Below are 19,901 nucleotides of genomic sequence, written 5' to 3' on the forward strand. Positions count from 1 at the left end.
TTCAATGATTAGAATATCGAAGTAAATAAAAATCATTATTTTTTTGTTTATGGAATAATTTTATTCTTCTCATTCAATTAATTGGTTCTTTTGCTATTTTGCTTTGTCAGTTTATTTATTTTCTTTGTATACAGATTCAAATTAATAATTAATTTTCGCTATTAGATTTTTCGATTCATGTTGTTTTCTTTGGTTGTTCTTTAACTCAATATAATTTACCTTTAACACCTCTCAAAAATTTTGGTTCTGAAACAATTTTTTTTTTTTTCTTTGGCTCAAAAATTACACAAAAAAATTTAAAAGAGAACACAAAATCAAGAATTGGTTTACTCTGAAACAAATAATATTACATTAAATTTTACACATAAATATCATCATTTAAATCATAAACTTTATCATCTGAACCATGATAGTGCTCCCTAGATATATTGCCATCAATTTTATCATCACTTTTTTCAAATAGTCGTTTCAAATTTGAATCCAATTTGTCAATATTAAATTCATTTATACCATAAACTTTTATACTTTTTAAATCTACATTAGTAGAAAATTTAAAATATAAATCCCTACCAAATATTTGATAATTTAAAAACCTTAATGGTAATTTGATATGATTAATCTTGTTAGCTAATTTTGTACCTTTAATAAATTTAAACTTTGACGAGTAAACATTTGATGAATTGATGATTGGAAATTTTAATTCTTCAAATTCAGCTTTGGATTTTGGTTTAAAGCCAATTTCACAATCTACACTTTTGTCTGGTTCAATTAATTCTACAACTATGTCCGTTGGAATAATTGATTTACTTAATCTAATACCAATTTCATCACCACCTTTCCATATATAATCATCATCGATTATTACATGATTTGCATTTGTTTCAAAATTTTCATTAGTTTTGAATAAATCAAGCCAACCTAAAAACAATTTCTTAATTAAGTGTTCATTTTTTTGTGTAGTTGATGTTAAGAAACCTAAAATTCTTGCACCGGTATTAAAATCTGCGTAATTTATATAATTGGAATTTTGTAAGACGGATTCGATTATTGTGTTTAATATTATTGGATTATTCGGTTGCACTGTTTGATTTAATTTGTTGAAATCTAGAAATTTTAATTTATTTTCTAAATTTGTTTCAATCTCAGTTTTAGCTGATTCTATCGAGTTGAAAACTAGTTCATTCAATTCCAAAGCTGGTGTAGATATTGGTTTACTATTTGATGATTGATAAGTCTCCAAGAATTGATACAAAAATTGATGAAATTCAGGAGAAACTTGTACTTGACCATGCTTTAAAGTGATTGGATATATTTCATTTGATTTTTCATCAAGTTTTAGACTATTAATTTGTGATTCTAGTTTGTTGAATTTAAATTCTATTTCATAATTTTGGTTATTTAGCAATTCTTCCAAATTTTTGATTTTATTGGTTAATTTTCCTTCCTCGAAAGAGCCAAACATAAAATTTTGTGGTCCATCTTTTATTAAAAAGATTAATAATGTCAGCATGAAAGATATTATTACAATGGTGATAAATTTTATGAAATTTGAGATAGTGGAAAATGATTTACTTTTCGTCGTAGGTAAGATAGTTTTTCGATTCGATTTTTCATAAGGTATTGATCCTCCAATGTTTGCCTGGTTTTCTTTAATTTTTTCATCATATAAATTCGTACCTTTTTCATAGTCATATTTCTCTCGTTCCAAATCATCCAAATATTTATAATTCTCCTCTTCCTCCTCATCCTCAGTATACTCATCATCATAATACGTTTCATCTCCATCACTAAATTCATAATCTTCATCGTTATCTTCCACATAATTGTCAATATCATTGTAATCAAAATCTGAATTCAAAAACTTCACATAAGATTTATTCACATCTACTTCCTCTAATTCGCTTTGTGTACTGCCATCTTGATTCATGGTCATTGATATCGCATCATCAATTCCAGCTTGAGAAACGCGATCTTGGTATGGAGTTCGTAGATGATTTTGCGAGATAGTATTGGTGTTTTCAAACGTTTTAAAATGATCTGGAGATCGTAACGGTTTTGACTTACCAACCACTCGTTTCAAATTTATGGTATTGTCTTCCTCAGAATCAATGTTGTATCTAGGAATCATTGTGAAGCCATTTGACTTTTTCGTCGTAGACATCGATCTATCGATGCACTTGTTTCTTTCAAAGATCGATAAATACAAAAAAAAAATATTATTAATGGAACGCGTTAAAATTTGAATATTCAATTGTTCAAGTGTAAATAGATTTAAGTATCTACAAGCAGATTATTTACAATCATTGATCAATTTTCCTAATAATACAAAATTTGAACTTGTCTAACCAAGTTAAGCGTGAACCTTGCAAAGTTTGAAATTGTCTGACATGCTGGCAGGACTTAAGTATTTGAAACTTACTTTCAATGTTAGCATTTGTTACATTGATTTTTAACTTAAACATCAATATTATTATAAGCATTAGACTGAAGTAGGATTTTATTCATTGTGTTATGAAACAACGATAATACTCATCTTTTATTTTAAACTATTAATTTCTGCTTTGAAAATTTCAACTTTAATAACATATCGTTTGACTGAAAATTTGGAGAGTTATGTAAGATTTGGGATTCAAGATTATAGATCGAGTAGAATACTTAGGTCAAGATTGACATAGCAATAAGTCCAATTGCATCGAAGGGATTTTAATCTAGACGTAAAATCTTACGAAATCAATAGAGAAATCCCGACATGACCCCATTCAAAGCATAAATGACATCGAGGGAATTAAATTGAGAGATTTTCCCACAACGTGTAATGGTGCAACCTAATTCTTTTAAGAATTTCGCATGATAAATGGTACAAACCAAGTTTTTTGAAGTTTTCCATAGTGTAAGTGAATCAGATTAAAAAGTATTGAAAACACAAATTAATACGTCAATTCTTTCTATAAATGAAATCTACTACTAACGATATTAGATTCCCAAATAATCCTCCAATGTAACCTCCAATAAGTAAAGTTATAGGCCATTGCTGCCATGGTCTGTCCCAATCTAATGGTATTGGAATTACCCCCAACCAACATCCAGCCAATGCCATTAAAACCTGTGAAAGCACAGGATGGCTAAATATAGTGTAATAAACATGATCTTCTTCGAACAATTTTTTGAATTGGTTTAAGTTTAAGGAATATAAAATTAGTAAAGGATTGAATATCAATTGTGATAAATGTAATGATAAGGTGAAAGTTTTGAATGAATATTTGTACACTGGGGCCCCCATTAATATTATGACGAAGAACAATGGCACAGATAACAATATGCTTATTAAAATACTAGACATGACAAGTAACGGATTGTTATCATTTTTAGATTTCTTAACGATATTTGTAGCTAGTATATAGTTGTAAATTGCATGTATTGGTAAAATTGTGAAGAACGATTTAACCATGATTCCTTCTACATCACTCGTAATTCCATAATAAAATAAAGCCCATATGATTAGTAAATTCTGAATTGGTATTATAATAACAGGATTTTTGATCTTTGGAACAATTATTGCACTTTCTGAGTTTTGATGTTTAGTTTGATTTGCAAAAGAACCATTGAAATCTTGTTTGAATGAAACCGATTTCTTGATTGGTTTCGGTCTAATGACTTCTTTATCTAATTGTATCGCGCCTTTTTTCATATGTTTAGTAATTTCGATATTAGATTTGATTCAATGTTTACTGCTTGTTTATGAGAAAATTAATTTAAATTTACGAGTTTGAAAATAATACAACTATGCATATTATTGCAAACATATTTATTATCACCAGAATATCACTCCCTGTGTTTGAATGGATGTATATCAAGAATTCTTGGATCCGTCGAGGATATCAAGTTGCATTGGGTGTAATTTCATATCTCCAAATCATAAGAATTTAATTGTTGCAAAAGGTTCAATACTCCAGATATTTGAAACAATATTACTAAAACAATCAACTTCCAACAAACCTCAATATAGGTTGAAACTTATAGAACAGTTCAAATTACAAGGAACAATAACTGATATTAAAGCAATCAGAACTTCAGAGTCACCGAGTTTGGATTATCTTATTATATCTACCAAATTTGCAAAATTTTCAATTATTAAATGGGATCATCAAATACTGTCAATATCAACTGTATCACTACATTATTATGAAGATTGTATACAAAATTCAACATATGAAGAATTGGGTGTATCAGAATTAATATTGGAGCCTACATATAATCTGGTTTCTTGTCTTCGATATAAGAATTTATTATGTTTTTTACCATTTGATGGAGTGGATAACGAAAGTTATGATGATGATGATGATGATAAGGATGAGGATGATATAGATGAGGACGAGGGAGAGGAAAGTAATGGGCAATCAAAACTGGGACCGCTACTGTCACAACAATTTTATGATGCTAGTTTTATTCTTGATGCTCTGAATTTAGATTCGTCGATTGATACAGTTGTAGACATGCAATTTTTACACAATTATCGAGATCCAACCATAGCTATACTATCTCAAAAAGCACACACATGGGCAGGGAACTTAATCAAATTGAAAGATAACATTCAGTTAATATTAATGACATTAGATATACAGTTGAAATCAACGTTGCCTGTTTTCAAAATTGATAATTTACCATATGATATTGATAAAATAATTCCTTTACCTCTGCCATTAAATGGATGTTTGTTGATAGGATGCAATGAGGTGATACATGTTGATAATGGTGGTTTAGTCAAACGTATTGCTGTGAATCTGTTTACTTCATTGATCACATCATCTGTGAAAAGTTTTCAAGATCAGTCTGATTTAAACTTAAAATTAGAGGACTGTACTGTCGTTCCAATACCAGAAGATCACAGAGTGTTACTTGTGACAAATCATGGGGAATTTTATTTTATAAATTTCGAATTAGATGGTAGGTCCATAAAAAAAATATTTTTCGAGATTGTTGATAAAAAAATGTACAATGAAATTTACTTGACATATCCCGGAGAAGCTGCAGTATTGGATAAAAATTTAATATTTTTTGCAAATATGAACGGGGACAATCCTTTAGTACAAATAAAATATAGAAACTCACTGAAAATGATTGAAAAAGAAGAAGAAGTCGAAGATGAGATGGTAGATGCTAAAAAGGAGTCCGATGAGGATGATGATGATGATGATATATATAAAGAGGAAGAAGCCGAAGAGGAACAAAAAGTCTTTAGTAAGTCCCACATTGAATTCATTTTACAAGATAAATTAGTAAATAACGGTCCGATTTCATCATTCACATTGGGATTATGCTCTCGAGATAAATTCAAATGTAATTTACCAAACCCGAGCTACAATGAAGTGCTGATAGTTAGTAATGCAGGATCGCATAAACAAGGTAAATTAAATATTATAACTCCGACAATTCAACCAGATATTTCATCTTCATTATCTTTTTCACAAGTCAATCGTATGTGGAATTTAAATCAAACGTATTTGATAACATCTGATGATCTTAATGCAAAATCAGAAATTTTTCAAATTGAAAAACAATATACTAGGATGAAATCAAAAGATTTTATAAATAACGAGTTGACAATCAACGTACATGAATTAAACAATGGAAAATTTATATTACAGATCACTCCAAAACAAATTTTATTATTTGATTCAAAATTCAAGGTGAGATTAAATTTGAATGAAGAAATTAAAGATGATGAGATTTTGAGCAGTACATTACGTGATGAATTATTGATGATATTTTTAGCAAGTGGAGATGTAAAGATTTTTTCAATCAATACTTATAAAGAATCATATTCTAAAGTTGAAATTCCAAAGTTATTGGAAGATACAATTATTACTACCGGTTATATAACAAAATCCCATTTATTAAATGCAGTACTGAAGAATGCAGAGCTACTAACTAACCCCAAAAAAAGAAGACATAGCTCAATCACAACAACCAATTCCGATCCGATTAATATAGAACCACCTAAATCTCAAAAACACAATATATTTGTTTTGGTTACTGGTGATAATAGGATTGTTGCTTTCAATAGACATCACAACGAAAAATGCTATCAACTTAATGATATTTCCAAATTTAGCGATATTTTGGAATTAAGTTTTTTTGACATCAATCAAGCTCCACCTGATCCTTTCATCAAACAAGTGATTTTAAATGATCTTGGGGATAAAGATCACGAGGAGGAATATCTAACAGTACTTACAATTGGTGGTGAGATTTATTTGTATAAGCTATTTTTTGATGGGGAAAATTATGCATTCAAAAAAGAAAAAGATTTGAAAATTACTGGGGCTCCAGAAAATGCTTTCAACGTTGGAACCATGATAGAAAGAAGGTTAGTTTATTTTCCCAATTTGAATGGATTCACAAGCATATTTGTGACAGGTGTTATACCATTTCTCATAATAAAAAGTTTACATTCAATTCCAAGAATTTATCAATTTTCTAAAATTCCAGCAGTTTCAATTTCAGCTTTTTCTGATTCAAAAATCCAAAATGGACTAATTTTCTTAGATAATAATCAAAATGCAAGAATTTGTCAACTATCTTTAGATTATAATTATGAATTTAATTTACCAATTAAACAAATCCATATTGGAGAACTGATAAAATCAGTTACTTATCATGAACAAGCAGATGTATTTGTCATTTCAACGTTTAAGGAAATTCCCTATGATTGTGTTGATGAAGAGAATCAAACTATAGTTGGTGTTCTTAGGGACAAACCTCCGGCTACATCTTTCAAAGGGTATATTAAGCTCATATCACCATATAATTGGACTGTTATCGACGTTATTGAATTACAAGATAATGAAGTTGGTATGACAGTACAATCAATGGTATTAGATGTAGGATCTTCACTCAAAAAATTTAAAAACAAAAAAGAATTTATTGTGATTGGTACAGGTAAATTAAGAATGGAAGATTTAGCTGCAAATGGGTCTTTCAAGATATACGAAATCATTGATATTATACCAGAACCTGGTAAACCAGAAACTAATCATAAATTCAAAGAAGTTTTTCAAGAAGATACTAGAGGTACAGTGACAAATATATGTGACTTGAGTGGTCGATTTTTAGTAGCACAAGGTCAAAAAGTTATTGTTCGTGATTTACAAGATGATGGTGTTGTACCAGTAGCGTTTTTAGATACTCCAGTGTACGTGTCGGAAGCTAAAAGCTTTGGAAATCTTTTAATTTTAGGAGATCCTTTAAAGAGTATATGGTTTATTGGGTTTGAAGCGGAGCCATTTAGGATGGTGATGTTGGGTAAAGACACTCAACATTTAAATGTTGAATGCTCTGACTTTATAGTCAAAGATGAAGAGATTTATGTGTTGGTTGCAGATAATCGAAATGTTTTACACTTGATTCAATATGATCCAGATGATCCTTCATCAATTAATGGTACAATTTTATTGAATAAAGCATCGTTTCATATATCTTCAACTCCAACATGTATGAGGTCGATTCCAAAGGGAGATGTTGGAAACTATCAAGTTTTAGGTTCGACATTGGATGGATCATTCTTTAATGTATTTCCAGTTAACGAAGCTACCTACAGACGAATGTATATTTTGCAACAACAATTACTGGAGAAAGAATATCATTACTGTGGGTTAAATCCTAGAATGAATAGATTGGGCTCTTCTCTTATCAATGAAAATGAGATGAATAGTCGACCCATGCTTGATTATACTTTAATTAAGAAATTCACAAAATTAAATCTTAACAGGCAAGAAAATTTAGCTACTAAAATCAACATTAAAGGTTCAACTCAAGAAATTTGGAAAGATATTATAGAATTGGAGTATTCTTTAGAAGATTTATAGGTTATTGATCTCGAATAAAATTGTTCTACATTAATGTCAAAAGTTCTTAAACTCTATATTGAAATTATTACATATTAATGTTACAAGTAAAATTAAATAATTAGAAAATGTTCATGACCGAAAAGTAAAATGTCTTTAACCAAACATCATAATGCCTATCATATCAAAAATATTAATGAAAGCAAGGTTATAAAGAACTTGGTGGATTTCATTGATTCCGAAACACCGACACCCTCATAAGTGGTTACACTATAAGTATTAATGGCATCTGAACTTGATTGAGCAGCAATAGTAGTTTCTTGTGAACTTTGTTGTATTATAGTTGGAGTTTGTACGACAATATTGTCAGTTATAACATTGACAGTGACAGGAGATTTTGATTCAGTAGCAGAAGCAATGGTTTTGGTTGTTTCTTGAGGTTTTGATTCAATTGTGATTGTTGGAATTTCACTCAATGGACAATATGTGGTGTAAACTGTATCTATATTACTTATGATTTTAACCCCCGTAGTCTCTTTTGATACTTCTGAGCATTTGTTGTTACTACAAGATGTTTTAGTGATAATTTCAGTAGAGTATTGTGTATGAGTTGATTCTGGTTTAACACTTAGTTTGGTTGTTTCTGGAATAGGAGCAATTGATGATGAAGCTTCGTTGGTTAATGGACAATAGGTAGTATAAACTGTCGTATCTGATGTATAAACTTGGTAACCTGTTGTTTTTTCAACAACTGAACATGATCCATGTGAACAAGCAGTGATTGTGACTAAAGTCGTCTTTATTTCGGAAGAAGTTATATCTGACTCGGAACCAGCAGCTACTGAAGATGAATGCGATTGCACAACCGATGTGGTAATTACAGCGGAAGATTGAACAACAGATGAAGTTTGACTAGCAATGGTTGAAGTGGATTCAATTGAGGTGGATTCAGTTGAGGTTGGTTCCTCTGATGTTGATTCAGTTGAAGTTCCAATAATGTCCTGAGCTGTTTGTTGGATGTAACTTGGGTTCACTGCTGATGAATATGATGATGGAGCTGATAAGTCGTCTGTTTCCACAGGAATAGCTGTAGTGACCACTGTCAAAATACCATCAACGGTAGTTGTATAAGTTGTTAATTTTTGTAAATCTGTAGTGACGTAACAATATCCATCTGAATCACATGTTGTGTAAGTAATTTGATCGGTTTCATATTCAGTCTCGTATTCGTATGATGTTATTTGAACTCTTGAACTTGAACTTGCAAATGAAGTAGGCTCTGCATCGGCTTGAATAGATCCAGATGAGACATTACCATAAAAAACAGATGACAGTTGGGGTAAGACGGGAATATTTGACGCTGATGATGAACATGATGAGTAAGTTGATATTGATGTAGACCTTATAGTTAAAACATCCGATGCTGCAAGAGCTACAGACATAAAAGAACTTAATTTAAATATACTCCTCATTATGTGGTAAAATATTGATTAATGTGTGAATTTGAAATTGGAACTGAGTTTTCAAAAAGACACTAATGCTTGTATATTTATAACTCTATTGTTGAAAATAGATGAGTTAAATTCTCCACAAGAAACCAGCTCAAAACAAAAATCGTGCTTGCATTAAACTTAATCAAGCTAATTTGACGTAAGATTATCGATACTTTTAAGTTAAATTGCTTTTGTGAATTTTGTATATTTTATGATTTCGAAGTATGAAACATGGCTGGAAGTTAATTCTGGCTGCAAAAAGAAAATCACAGTACTGGCTGAAACAACCAAAAATAGAAGTATGTGCGGCGTCGGAGATTAATTTTTTTTTTTTTTTTTTTTTTTTTAATTTTTTTTTAAACTTTCACAACGTATTTATTAAAATTTGAAGAAATGAAGAAATACGAAACTTAATCATACAGATGCAAATCAAACCGATCATACAATTACGAGAAACTATACATTCCTGCATAATCGTTATACAACTATAGGAAAATAATTACAAAATACGGCATGTTGATTACGCTAATAATATTTGCACTTGTATTCAATCTCACGATTTCATATTTACCTACCAAAGACTATATCATAGAATTCAATGATTCATCAATAACCCAAACTCTAGAAAAGCTGGAATTTTCCTTGGTTTATTTCTACTCAGATACATGTAAATTTTGTCAACATTTTGAACCAGTTTTTGAGAATTTATGCGTCTTGTATAATGGGATTGATAGTGAAAAATCTAAATTTCAGATACTTGCCGTAAATGCCTTACAAAATAAAAGATTGAGTCAATTGTTTCAAATACAACATTATCCTTCGATAAAGCTCCTAGAGTATTCAAGTAAAAAGATAATACCCTTTGAGTATGATCGAGATTTACAAATCCTAATAAACTTTATCGAGCATCACGTATCAGTTCAGCCGAAATATGATAATTTTGTATCTAAAATACATGATTTCGAGGACTTGAAAACGTTGGGAAAGAGCAAGTCTAACAAAATTATTATTTTTGCTATGTCATTCTTGGACGAATGGCAAGACATTCACTTTCCTGCTCATTTTCTACAGAACTTGGCAATAAAGTATCCTGAGGTAGAATTCACTGTTGTATTGGGTGACAAAATTAATGATTCTTCGGTCTTACAAATTTTTGGAGTAAGCAACTTTCCCAGTGCAATTTATTTAAGAAATGGGAGCTTCAAAAGTCTAAATACGAAATCTCAAGACACTTTAAAGTATGGAGAACTTGATGAAGCACAATTGATCAAATTTATTGAAAATATTGAAAATAATGATTCCAATTGGAATAATCAGCGAAATGTTGAAGACATGACTGATATTGATCACACAATACTGATTCAACGAGTCGATGATTATGATGATGATGACATATTAGATCATATAGAGCTATAGATTTATTTTCAGATCTTATTGAATGAGTGAGTGATTGTAGTTTGTAAATTCCGACCAGTTTCCTGTATATTAGCCTACTCATTTTTTTTGCAAAATTGACGTGTTGAAATTCTTATTGAGAAATCAGAACGAATTCTTTTGTTGTTATTGAACAGGTAGCCTAACAATTTTCTTTTTCAAGTATCTCAATTCAGTCTAATATTACATATTTTTACTCGATTTTATACATAACATCATATATCATACAGTAAGACGATGAATATTTTTAGATTTTTTGGTGATCTTTCACATTTAGCTAGTATATTTATACTATTGTACGCAATTGAAACAAATCGATCAATCAATGGTATATCATTAAAAACTCAAGCATTGTACGTTGTAGTATTCATTACAAGATATTTGAACTTATTCACAAAATTTTATTCATTATACAATACATTGTTAAAAATTATATTTATCGCAAGTTCCATATACACAGTTTATGTCATGATATATAAATATCAAAAAACAATTACAAATCATGTGGATACATTTCCTGTAAAATATTTAATTGGAGGAGCAGTAATTGCAAGTTTAATATTCACTCATAAATATACGCCAAGTGAAATTGTATGGAGTTTTAGTTTATGGCTTGAGGCTGTTGCCATTTTACCACAATTATATATTTTGCAAAGAACAGGAGAAGCCGAAAATATTACTACTCATTATATATTTGCTTTAGGATTGTACAGAGCTTTGTATATTCCCAATTGGATTTATAGATATTTTGTTGAAGGTCATTTTGATTTTGTATCTGTATTATCAGGACTTTTACAAACTGCTATTTATTCAGATTTTTTTTATATTTATTATAATAAGGTTTTAAAAGGTAAAAAATTTGAATTGCCAGTATAGAATGAAATATCGTATATAGCGAATGAAAAGAATCGGGAGAATTTTATATTGTAAATTAAAGTATATTAATCTCTTTTTAAAGGGAAATATTCGGTTCTAACACCTTCTTTTGTTACAATCATAATTTCTAGTCCATCCCCAACATAAATATGTCTTTCACCAGCTGACGTAAAAGCATCCCTCACCAATTGTATTACTTCCTCTAATGACAAATCTTTTAAAGGTCTTCTTTCTTTACCATCTGTACCCGGTACAAATTGATTTTTGAACATAACTTGATTATCCAAGAATGGCATAATTAAACTTGCTGCTGCACCACCTGCTCTACATTTTTCTCTTTCATAACTTCCAACAGGATCATAAGAATATACTGCTCCTTTACCTTCATTATCTAATCCTGCAATTAAAGTACTTACGTAATATGGAAAAAATCGTTTACCATACAATAGATGTTGAATATATCTTGCAGCACTGCTAATTTCTAGTTTTCTATTTTCATTATCGAATTTATACCATACAAATGATTGTTTAAATTTATCAATTAAGGCAACACCATCAGCTGCAAATCCATTTGCAGTCATTAATATATTATCTCCAACATTATGAATTTTAGGTTCATATCTTGATTGTATAGAATATCCTTCAACTTGTCTTGTATCTCCTGCTAATACCGCAAAATCTTCTCCAGCAATTCCCAAAACTGTTCCCCCATTATCTGAGTATGGATTAAATCTATGTTCAATGGGTACTTGATTTATTTCTGCCGAATATTCAGATGCAACCGTCGTTTGTCCAGACATGTTAAGTATAACTCTCTGCTGGATTTGTCTTTGATTTAACGGTAAAGTTGATTCTAATCAATTAATAAATGGTAAAAAGTTACTTCTATTATGCAAAACTTGATTTCTGTTGTATTATCGTAGCTCGCCACTTTAAAAAAAGCGTAAGGCTTGCTACCAAATTTTATGCGTAAAAATATATAAAAGTTCTGCGCTCAATTTAAGATCAATAATTTTTGACAATAATATTAATAATAGTTTAGAGTTAAAAATCTATTTAGATATGCAATAACAAAGCTCTATCATTAGAATCTCTAAAAAAAAATCAAATCAAATAGCTTGAAATTTGAATAAATTACAAATCGACAATCGTTTCCTCCTCAATAATTGACTTCCTATTAGATTGTTTTAGGTGGTTTCTTAATATCGATAGCCAAACACCCATAGTTGCACAACTTTTTACATTTAAATTCCCTCTACTGACTATATTATCATGACTATTAAATACATCAAGATAAACTGGTAATTTCACCCAATTAATTTGGTTCAATGATTCTAGAATGAATTTTCTTTCATCATCCAATTCCAATTTAAATTTTGAATCAAATAGTTCAAAATTTTCGTAATTTTTTAATCTATTTATGTGCTGATCAATGATTTCGTCATTCAATTTAAAATCAATATCAATTAATGTATCTTTTGTTGTTGTTCTATTTGATTTTACATCATTCCTTTGTTTATCTACTGAAGTATCTCCAACTTTAAAATTACCTTTTTCATAATCTTGTTTTCCTCTAACATTTACCTGTCCTTCAACCACATCACTTCTTTTCTCTCCGTCATCATCGTAATCTTCATCGTAATCTTCATCAGCTGAAGAGTTTTTTCGGGTTCTACCCATAAACCTTTCTTCTGCATAAAGCATTTGATCCATAGCGTTCTCAGTAATATGAGAAGTATCCCCTTTAAAACTTTCATGTTTCGATAAATGTTTTCTTTTGGCTCTTTGTTTTTCACTTTCTTTCGCATCCTCTGGATCAATATGCTGATTTGGAAGATCATTATAAACATATGATTTTACCTTTGACCAATGATCTGCAACATTAGGAATACTGTGAACTTTTACTTTAATATAACTGTATATGGATACAATTGAACTTGTCGTGAAAACAAATGGTATCCAGACTGGTAATAAAAAACACGCTAGGCATATGATTAAAATGATTTTCGCAAATTTATTTCGTATCACAAACGGTGTCTCTTCTTGATGATTTCCATTAAATTTTTTTGAATCCTCAAGTCCTACTAAATCAGTTCTTGTTAAATCAACTATCTTAGGTCTTACTAATTTGTTTTTGATCCTAGATTGTGGTAAATTTTTCAAATATTTTATTTTAATTTTATCTAATTGATCAAATGGTGAATATGGGGTTATATAGGATGTAAAAAATGCTACTGTTCTATCATTTTTTATGTTGGCCAACAAAACATGTTTTTGAAACTTAATTAAACCTTGAAAATATTTGCCTTTTGGATCAGCTAAATGAACCAAGATTTTATCATAATCAGAAATAAATAACTGACCTCCAGTTTTACCAAATAAATAAGGCCCAACATTATTAGCAACATGATCAAAAATATTATCTTTGAAAAAACGAACACCTAAGTGTGGTGTTGCAAAAGTTGAAAAAAATACAGGCTGTACAAAATCAAAGAAATTCAATTCATTCAATAATCCAATGACATATCTCGATAATAAACCTCCTAAAGAATATCCAATAAAACTTATTTTAGTCACTTTCAATTGATTTGTTTCTTTTAATGACTCAATCTCATAAAATATTTCTGTGATTATCTTTCTGGCATTTAAATCTAAACCATCATAAGTTTTCCAAAATCTGAAGCTTACAGGTTTTAATGTAGTGATTACATCATTGGTAATGATATTTTTTTCATCGGTAGATGTTGATAGGGAATCCGTTATGAACCTTTCGATATGATTCATATGATTTGGTGAGCCAAACAATCCATGGACTAACACAAACAAATGCGCCGGCTTCTCTTCTTTGGTAAAAGTTGAAGATGTTGTTGAAGACATGTTGGTTATCATATTAATGGTACAAACTAATGCTGAAAACTCTCTCTGTATCAAATGTTCTGATGACTAATGAAACAATTGATAAATTCTTTTAGGGTGGAGCACTTCAAATGTCTCTGCTTTAAGTTATTTGTAGTCTTGTAGTCAAACTCAATGAATGTTTTTGATATGTATAATTATCAATTTTAAATCGCTTATGATTTTTTTTTTCCGAGTTTTGCAACCAAAACCGATAAGAGATTACTTGATAAATAATAATTTAAAATCAATCAAGATAAGAGAGATCTTGATAGGATACATCAACATGAAAATTCAAAACAGCCAAGCAATTTAGAGTTGAGAAACAAATCTATACACATCAATATTCTCCAATTACCGCTTATTTAAATCTTACTTGTTGAACGAGCAAATATAGGTTACTATTACTGTTTTTCTTTAGGAACAAATTTCAAACTACAAAGTATTCAAATTAACTTTGGAAACAGCAAGTCTTTCAAATCACATTTGAATAAACCTGTTTAAACTCCGTTTATGTGATCAATGTAGTTGTTACATCGTCTGGTATCAATTATTTGTCACTCCCATATCATTCAATCTCAATCCTAGTAACACGTGACCCGGATTTATGTGAGCTGAAAAAATCAGCTACAACAACCTGTTAATTCAAATAGATCATATATTTCATATCAACTTATCTCAACTAATCGTTATGGCGTTTTGGAACACAACGCTGTCGAGCAAACCTGCCTTAGAGCAATCATCATTGAATCAATCATCCCCAGAATCCACCAAATTAAGATTAGAAATTCAAAGTCAAATCAGTCAAGAATTAGCAGCTGCGAATGCTTCAGAATTAGTGAAAACTATCACTGAAAATTGTTTTGAAAAATGTATCATTGGTGTACCTAAAAATTCATTGGATGCTCAAGATGACATATGTATAAATCAATGTAGAGAAAAGTATATGAGGTCATGGAATGTTATTTCTAGAGCATATATTACAAGAATTCAAGAACAGCTGGGTCAAATATAGGAAAATAAAGAGTAATGTAAATAACCAACTAACGAAGTAATGATCTTATAGATTAATATAAAGGTGAAAATTGGAGCCATGTATTCTGTTATAATGTTCCTGCCCATTCTGCAGGCATAACTCTATATACGTATAATTCTCCTTCCACTAAATTCTTTGGAATATATTCTCCATCCTTAACTTTTCTTATACCATTCACATTTTGCTCGACAACTTTTATTTTATCACCTATAACTCCAGTAACAATACTTGTATGATCCGGCATTCCAACTGTTTGACTTGAACCATTTTGAGGATTGAAAAATTTACAAGATTTAAATTGTAAAATATCACCTCTTCTAATCTCATCTAATTGTGTGGAACCGTTTAAAAAGTGATAATTTTTACCTATCTGTAATATAGGATAACCATGAATATAATATGTCGAAACAAATGCATGATTTCCACAACCTTTTGATAATGCATATTTCGCTAAATCCCAACACTCACCATTTCCTACTTGTTGTCCTTTATGATGCTCACTCCAAGCTGCTATATAATTTCCAAATCTTTCATTATTACTAATAAGTTCTTCTTTAGTTGGAGTCTGAAATAAAGGTGATGGTATAAATTTATCTATAGTCACTTTAACACCCGAAACTTTATTGGATTCCCATTCAAATTTATATGAAAGGATAGATAAATCTTTTAATCGTATTGTAATGATTCTGTTGTTTCTTTCAATTGAGCCATGAGTTGAATACAGGTAATTTGTTTGGTAATTAAGGCCCTGTAAAGAGCGTGGGAGTTGCATTTTGTCTCTATTTGCAAACCATTGAGTTTCTAGTTCTAAATCTAAATCTGGTGGTTTGTTTAATTGTTGAGATGGAATCGGTACGGCTTGTCTTTTATAAGTCCTTGGTTTAGGTACCGGGGGTGGAGTCAATTCTTTAGAAGGGCTTGATACCAGTGCAGAGGATGGAACAGACGCTTCATTTGGAGTTTTCAACGTTGCCACCGGTACTTTGGGTTTAATTTCAGGTTTTTGTTTCAATGTTGGCTTGGTTCCAATAGACGGTTTAGCTTTAACTGGCTGTAGGGTATCTTTTTCAGAAATTGAGTCGCTGTTGCTAATATTTTTCATATTCATTTTCTTGAACATAGTTTCCAATTCATTCAGCACATCGGAGCCTCCTTTATTTGCTCTAAAATCCAGGTCTAGCTTTGGTTTTTTCATAGGTTTTGGAGGAGGCTTCTTTTTTTGCGCCAATTCATTTAGATCAACCGATTTTCTTGATGGCATTGGTGGTGGAGTTAACTCTGCAGGCGCATTGGTAGGTCTGATTGGCATTGGTGGTGCAGCAGACTCATTGGTTTCACTTTCAATACCTGATACTTTCGATTTATCTGGTTTGTTGTTTTTGGTAGATTTCGCTATTTGCTCCTGACTTCCCCTATAAATCTGCGGAGGAGGAGGAAGGGAATTCAAATTCAAAGGCTGGGACACTGGCTTGTTGGGCATTTCATTTGAAATCAACAGTGAATTATTGTGAGCACTTGATCTTGAAGGTAATACAGGCGGTTGAGAATGACTTGTGGACGATGAATTTAAGCTTGTTTGGCTTCCCTTTGAGGCAGTCGAATTTGTGTAAACTCTGTTAGATGACCTTGGAGGAGTAGAAGGAGCAGCATTTCCTCTGATCGGTGGAGGAGCAAATGATCTTGGATCAGGTGCAGGCTTTTTGGGTTTTTGTTGTTCAACAGGTGGTTCAATTTGCTGAGTTGATTGATGGATATTTTGAGTATAATTAGGTATTGGTGAAGAAAATTGCGGAGTAGGCTGAGGCACTGTATTTACATGACTTGTTTGTGGTTGAGCTGATGTTGATGAGTCCTGTTGCTGATAGGATTGTATCTGTTGATTGGGTGTATAAGTAATGGGAGGAATTGTGTTTTGATCTCTTAATTGATCGTGTGGCTGATACACCGGAGGAGGATTGTTTTGGTTGAGCTCGTTCGTTGACTGTCCATTATGATTATTAGGTTGCAATTGCAGATATTGTTGCAGCGACTGTTGATATTGTTGGCTGTCCTGGATCGGGGTCGAATTTGTTGATGTCTGGTAATTTGCCTCATAACCGAGCACAGCTTGACTGTGTTGTGACGTATACGACTGAGGCTGAGGTTGAGGTCGAGAATTTGGCGGTTGTACCTCCTGCTGAAATTGTTGTTGTTGATATTGTTGTTGAGGTTGCTGATATTGTTGTTGAGGTTGTTGATATTGCTGCTGATATTGTTGTTGAGGTTGCTGATATTGCTGCTGAGGTTGTTGATATTGTTGTTGATATTGTTGTTGAGGTTGTTGATACTGCTGCTGAGGTTGTTGATATTGTTGTTGAGGCTGCTGAGGTTGTTGATACTGCTGTTGCGGTTGTTGTTGATACTGCTGTTGAGGTTGTGTTTGATACTGATTCGATGTTGATTGCGGTGATGCATATTTTCCGTCCTTAACACTATATGTTCCAACATTTCTTTTTGGAGGTGGAGCAAATGCTTGTAATGATTCTTTAGTTGGTAATGGTTTAGCTACATATGGGGTGTATTCTTGATCATTGGGAGATCCTTCTTTTTCTAACTTGTCTTCCTTCTTTATTGGATCAACATATTCTGTACCATTCCTCTTTGCTTCATGTTTTTTATATGTTCTATATCCTGCTTGACCCAATGATTTTGAACCTTTACCAATTCCTTTTATCGTAGCAATTCCTACCGCTTTGAATTGATCACTCGACATTTTGGCAATTAACTAGGTTTTTTAGTGTTGAGAAGAATTATGGTTTACGTTTATAAGTATGCCATTATCTAGTTTTAAATTTATGACATTTATTAATTGGTCAAATTTTACATTTTTTTGACACCACTAACAAACACTACACTTCATAACTCTAAGAAAATGAGATGGCTCGATGATACTCAGGCCTAGTACGTGTAATAAGATTTTATATTTTCTAATTCAAATATAAGACTAATAAATAACTAAAAACACTTCCTGCCATTAGACCAAAACTTAAAAATACAGTAGTAAAACCACCGGCAGCTTCTTTTTCATCATCATTATCACAAAATTTTCCAACAATCATAAATGATGAAGTACACAACTGACCGTTCGAAATACCAAATAGTAGTTGTAAAAGGATATACCATAAATCCGAATTCACGAGTGGATTCGATACACCAGGTTTAACATTACATGTGAAAAATAACGGTATGAAAACAATCCTTGATACTGAGTATATAATTAAAACTTTTGGATTCGTAATTAACATTTTTAATTTTGGATAACCGCATAATATCCTTCCTAATAAATCTCCAAGATTCCAAATAAGATAAATGAACGGAATAAAAATTTGTTTATTGAAAAATTTGAATTCAGATTCATCATTGACTGATTCAACAATTGAGGCAAAAACTGGAAATATTAATGTAATTGAAAAAGTAAGAAAAATCGTCATAACTATGAGATTCAATTTTGACCACAAATCCGAAAAAGAAACAAAATTCTTCTGGGTAACTGTTTCGTATTCTTCTTCTCCATCCCCTAATTCAGTTGTAGTATGTTCTTCCTCCATCAATTCGTCTAATCTTTCATAGATTGCATGCTCTTTTCGTTCATCTATCAAGTATAACAAGCTGATCGACAACATGCAAACCAAGCTAGCCGTAATGTAATAAACGAATACACCAAAATCTTTTTCAATCTTATGATTTTCTAAAGTCTTTTCCCCAACTGCTAATATCGAGATGATCAAAGCACAAGATGGTAGAACTCCAGCAACGGCTTGACCAACCATTACTGAATTTGCGTAAATGCTTCCCATGACATTTACTATAGCCATTGTTCCATTTTGAGCTAAACAAGTTGCACCTGCTGATAGTAAAACCATTATCATCAAAATTGAAAAGAAGAAACTATCGTTCATATTTATGAATATCTGTGTTATGCATGTGATAGCCATGAATATAAAAATGATAATAGTCAAATTAAAGCCTAATTTAACTCTATTAGAATAGTTGACTCCAGTTTGTTGTTGTGATAAATAGTAATTGAAAATAGCCGAAGTTATGGTTGACACAGACATCATGGTCGAGCTGTATATCTTGACTAATGAGGGCGAATTTATAAATCTTGTCCCATAGTAAGCAGATGCTGATAGGAAGCAATTCCATGGCCATAATAGAGCGATTCCAATTATCAAGAACGTGAAATATCTTAGTTGTGATAATTTTATTTCCAAAAGTTTGGAAATTTTGAGCACTACCCTGTCATTATGATGAGTACCAGCATCTTCGGACATGCTAATCTAT

The 19,901-nt window shown here is 31.2% G+C and overlaps 9 protein-coding genes and 1 pseudogene across 10 annotated transcripts; 4 read left to right on the top strand and 6 right to left on the bottom strand. All coding sequences in view use genetic code 12, as the record gives it.

Annotated features, from left to right (window-relative positions):
• Positions 1-358: 358 nt before the first annotated feature.
• Positions 359-2,161, bottom strand: KGF55_005395 (uncharacterized protein; the record flags this gene model as incomplete). Its single annotated transcript, XM_051760403.1, has 1 exon — positions 359-2,161. One exon carries the CDS (start codon positions 2,159-2,161, stop codon positions 359-361), a length of 1,803 nt encoding a protein of 600 aa, XP_051611937.1.
• Positions 2,162-2,935: 774 nt separating this feature from the next.
• Positions 2,936-3,688, bottom strand: KGF55_005396 (mannose-ethanolamine phosphotransferase; the record flags this gene model as incomplete). The annotated part of the gene is made up of 1 exon (XM_051760404.1): positions 2,936-3,688. The coding sequence occupies one exon, from the start codon at positions 3,686-3,688 to the stop codon at positions 2,936-2,938; it is 753 nt and encodes a 250-aa protein (XP_051611938.1).
• A 151-nt stretch (positions 3,689-3,839) lies between these two features.
• On the top strand, positions 3,840-7,865 carry KGF55_005397 (cleavage/polyadenylation factor CFT1; the record flags this gene model as incomplete). Its single annotated transcript, XM_051760407.1, has 1 exon — positions 3,840-7,865. One exon carries the CDS (start codon positions 3,840-3,842, stop codon positions 7,863-7,865), a length of 4,026 nt encoding a protein of 1,341 aa, XP_051611939.1.
• Positions 7,866-8,023: 158 nt separating this feature from the next.
• PGA38 (Pga38p) lies at positions 8,024-9,316 on the bottom strand (the record flags this gene model as incomplete). The annotated part of the gene is made up of 1 exon (XM_051760408.1): positions 8,024-9,316. One exon carries the CDS (start codon positions 9,314-9,316, stop codon positions 8,024-8,026), a length of 1,293 nt encoding a protein of 430 aa, XP_051611940.1.
• Positions 9,317-9,850: 534 nt separating this feature from the next.
• On the top strand, positions 9,851-10,753 carry KGF55_005399 (uncharacterized protein; the record flags this gene model as incomplete). The annotated part of the gene is made up of 1 exon (XM_051760409.1): positions 9,851-10,753. One exon carries the CDS (start codon positions 9,851-9,853, stop codon positions 10,751-10,753), a length of 903 nt encoding a protein of 300 aa, XP_051611941.1.
• Positions 10,754-11,008: 255 nt separating this feature from the next.
• KGF55_005400 (uncharacterized protein) lies at positions 11,009-11,647 on the top strand (the record flags this gene model as incomplete). Its single annotated transcript, XM_051760410.1, has 1 exon — positions 11,009-11,647. The coding sequence occupies one exon, from the start codon at positions 11,009-11,011 to the stop codon at positions 11,645-11,647; it is 639 nt and encodes a 212-aa protein (XP_051611942.1).
• A 65-nt stretch (positions 11,648-11,712) lies between these two features.
• Positions 11,713-14,524, bottom strand: KGF55_005401 (annotated as a pseudogene). Its single transcript has 2 exons — positions 12,880-14,524; positions 11,713-12,500 (listed from the first exon to the last, which is right to left on the bottom strand). Coding segments are annotated over exons 1-2 (2,433 nt in total).
• Positions 14,525-15,233: 709 nt separating this feature from the next.
• On the top strand, positions 15,234-15,557 carry TIM13 (protein translocase subunit; the record flags this gene model as incomplete). Its single annotated transcript, XM_051760411.1, has 1 exon — positions 15,234-15,557. The coding sequence occupies one exon, from the start codon at positions 15,234-15,236 to the stop codon at positions 15,555-15,557; it is 324 nt and encodes a 107-aa protein (XP_051611943.1).
• Positions 15,558-15,645: 88 nt separating this feature from the next.
• MUC1 (Muc1p) lies at positions 15,646-18,330 on the bottom strand (the record flags this gene model as incomplete). The annotated part of the gene is made up of 1 exon (XM_051760412.1): positions 15,646-18,330. One exon carries the CDS (start codon positions 18,328-18,330, stop codon positions 15,646-15,648), a length of 2,685 nt encoding a protein of 894 aa, XP_051611944.1.
• Positions 18,331-18,544: 214 nt separating this feature from the next.
• KGF55_005404 (nucleoside transmembrane transporter) lies at positions 18,545-19,891 on the bottom strand (the record flags this gene model as incomplete). The annotated part of the gene is made up of 1 exon (XM_051760413.1): positions 18,545-19,891. One exon carries the CDS (start codon positions 19,889-19,891, stop codon positions 18,545-18,547), a length of 1,347 nt encoding a protein of 448 aa, XP_051611945.1.
• Between the last annotated feature and the right edge of the window lie 10 nt (positions 19,892-19,901).

This window comes from Candida pseudojiufengensis (genome assembly GCF_024610245.1).
Source record: "Candida pseudojiufengensis strain CBS 10847 chromosome Unknown scaffold24, whole genome shotgun sequence".
Classification (NCBI taxonomy): Eukaryota; Fungi; Ascomycota; class Pichiomycetes; order Serinales; family Debaryomycetaceae; genus Lodderomyces; species Lodderomyces pseudojiufengensis.